This window comes from Lolium rigidum, chromosome 4, assembly GCF_022539505.1.
Source record: "Lolium rigidum isolate FL_2022 chromosome 4, APGP_CSIRO_Lrig_0.1, whole genome shotgun sequence".
Lineage (NCBI taxonomy): Eukaryota > Viridiplantae > Streptophyta > Magnoliopsida > Poales > Poaceae > Lolium > Lolium rigidum.
In genome coordinates, this window is record NC_061511.1 from 209,670,106 (window position 1) to 209,673,018 (window position 2,913).

Genomic DNA, 2,913 nt, shown 5'->3' on the forward strand with positions numbered 1-2,913 from the left:
CATCAATTACCTCCATGCAAAAAAAAAATCAAAATTTCTATACTCTGAAAGTATAACTTTGAAAACTGCGTTGACTTTTCTATTCCACCGCTGCGCCTTGGTATTGGCTGCAATGTCACCAGTCTCATTGGGTTCCAAAAATCCTCTCTAGGCCTTATTTGGTACTAGAGTTTTAGTGAGGATTAGCGGAGATAATCCACTCCAAACTTTAAATCCCCACTTATCGCCAATGCGTGTTTGGAGCTAGAGTATGAGCGAGTTTAATTCTCACTTATTCCCACTTTTCCTAAATTTTAGTGTAATTTTTTAAATCCCCAATACTCTACCCCTACCTAGTGGATTGGGGATAGGGTTTTGTGGGGATTGGGTGACAGCAGTGATTCACCCAATACTCTAGAGTATCACTAATCCCCACTGAAACACTAGTACCAAAAGGCCGACGATGGTTTGAAAAATGACGTCTAGTGGAAAAATTACACACGTGCGCATTCCGCTAAGAAAAAGTGAAAAAGAACATGCGGGTCTGTGTCCGATTAACACAGTGCAACAAATCGATAAGTAATCGCAATGACGACATAAATAATGAGGAACTAATTGATAAACAGAAAAAAAAACTACGGAGACGATATTCATTATGTGCAATTCGACGGACCTAGCCCCTAGGGCAGATGGATCAAGAGTTTCAAGACGAAATCAACTAGCCAGCAGAAACATAAGCGGCACCGGATCAAAGGAAGCAACGCGCGGTTGCACCATTCATTCGGGCCGAGAACAAAAGAATGATGAACGAGAAATAGAGATCTAGGCAGGGCGATTTGCTAGGTGGCCACTGCGACGATCAGACCTCGGTCGTCTCGAGGTAGGCGGCGAGGCTGCTGGAGGTGCGGCACGAGAGCGACGACGCCGAGCGCGGGCCCGTGGGCGGGCGAGCCAGGCGGCGGCCGAAGCTGTCGTAGTGGATCGCGCCGGCGAAGTCCAGCGGCTGGCACCGCTCCCCCATCAGGATCGCGCGGCGCCAGACCACGCCCTCCCCGTCGCCCTCCGCCTCGTCCGTGGTCTCCATGCCGGCGTCCTGCTGCTGCTCCCGCGGCCGCGTGAAGAAGCTGTCGCTGCCGACGGGCCGCGTCCTCCTGCGGTAGGAGGCCGTGGAGGCGCCGCTGCCGACGCCGTAGCGGTGGCGGTGGCGCAGGAGGCGGCGGGTGGCGCGGGAGACGCGCCGGGTGCACACGGCCACCAGGCTCGACACCCTTCCCACGATGTGCTCCGTGTACCCGCCGTGAACGGCCATGGCGCGCGCGCGGCTGCCCGCGGCAATGCGCGCGGTCGCTGGCTGGCTGTGTGCGTGCAGTGCGTCGCGGCGCGCGCGTGATGCGGTTGTCTGAATCTGGTGGAGGCCGGGAGGAAGAACTAGTCTGGGATGTGGAGTGCGAGTGATCAGCAGTGGAGTGGTCGAACTTAACGGGGATGTGCGAGCGCGGGACGTTCGGGGTTTGACTGACCGCGCGCTCCAGCGAACTAGCTTTATTCAGCAAAAAATATAAAGGGTAAAGGAGCTTTGATCTGCATGGGCATGGCATGCAGCTTCATCTTTGACTGGAAACTTCTTTATATTTGCGATTTAGATTGTTAGTATAAGATCCCAGTGGCAAGGGAATTAATGTTCCTGATGCCATTTCTAAACAAATGTGCCAACAGTAGTGAAGGCCCGGAAGCATATCCTCCGAAAGGCCGGAGGATCAGGTGAGGTGAGAGATAGACTCGAAGAGCTCCCGACCCCGCGCTTCCTAGGGTTCCGCCCCCACGCCGCCGCCGCCGTCAGGCCTCGCCGCCACCACCCGCGGCCTTCCTCCCCTCCCCCGACGCCGACGCCTCGGCCCTCGCTGTCGCTCCCCGCGGGCGACAGGGGGCCACCTAGTCCTTCTCCTCCCCGACCCCCTCCTTCGGCTCCCCTGCCGCCGCCGGGCAAAGCCCCGTGCGGTGCCGCCGGCGCCGGAGGTGCCCCAACCCGCGCGTCTGGAGGGGGGGTCCCTCAGCAGGCGGCGGTGCGTCCTGGTCGCAGGTGGTTCTGGCTGCATCTCGTCTTCCGGGGCGGCGCGGCGGCGGGTGGGTTGCAGACGGCGGCGTGACTGCTTGGTCGCGGGTGGCATGGTGGCTCGGGTTGGCGCCCGCCTGGCCCAGATCTGGGCCCCATCTAGGTCCGCGCGCGCTGGGCTTGGTCTCGATGTTGTTTCCGGTGGTCAAAGGGGCGGCCGGAGCTAGGTATGGCGGTGTTGGCGGTGCGTGTGCTGTAGCGCGGAGATAGGAGCTTCACGAGCCCGTGTGGGTTCGGCCGGGCCAGGTGGGCCTGGTTTGCTCCCGTCGACCCGTCCGGCCGGTGCCCCCAGGTGGCGGTGGAGGCTGTTCCCTCCAGCGTGGCTGCTGACATGCTACATCTCGTTCTCAACTGACCCTTCTTGACCACTTGGCCTCATTTCGTTTGCCATATGGTGAGACGGTGTTGGTGTCTGCAAGGCTGTGGTGGCGTGAGCTGGTGGGCGGCAAGTATGGTGGAGCACGATGGAGTGTCCGGGGCAGGGTTGCGAGGGTCGGGAGAAATCTCTATTGGCTTGGCCGACGCCGGCGCGGTGGCGTCTTTGGGCGCCACCCTACCTTCCTGAAGGGCGTTGGGTGAAGCCTTCCTCTCTTGCCCCTGTGCGTACCGGGCGAAACCCTAGGATTCGTCCGGGTAGCAGCATCGTCGTCGTCACATCCCTTATTGGAGGTGCTGCTTGGTACGAGACGATCCAGAGAGCTAGGAGCGCGGTGGAAAATCTCCGGAGGGCGCAGCGGCTACGAATCATCTTCGTTTTTTGTCGATCCGACCTCTTTGGCATTTCTTTCTCTTTTATTTCTTTTATGTTTTCTCTTGGGCGT

The 2,913-nt window shown here is 58.7% G+C and overlaps 1 protein-coding gene across 1 annotated transcript; it reads right to left on the reverse strand.

Moving 5' to 3' along the window:
• Positions 1-838: 838 nt before the first annotated feature.
• LOC124648154 lies at positions 839-1,288 on the reverse strand. Its single transcript, XM_047187958.1, has one exon. The coding sequence runs from the start codon at positions 1,286-1,288 to the stop codon at positions 839-841; it is 450 nt and encodes a 149-aa protein (XP_047043914.1).
• Between the last annotated feature and the right edge of the window lie 1,625 nt (positions 1,289-2,913).

Excerpts from the sequence above, each read along its gene's own strand:
- LOC124648154 (XM_047187958.1), bottom strand. The coding sequence starts at position 1,288 with ATGGCCGTTCACGGCGGGTACACGGAGCACATCGTGGGAAGGGTGTCG.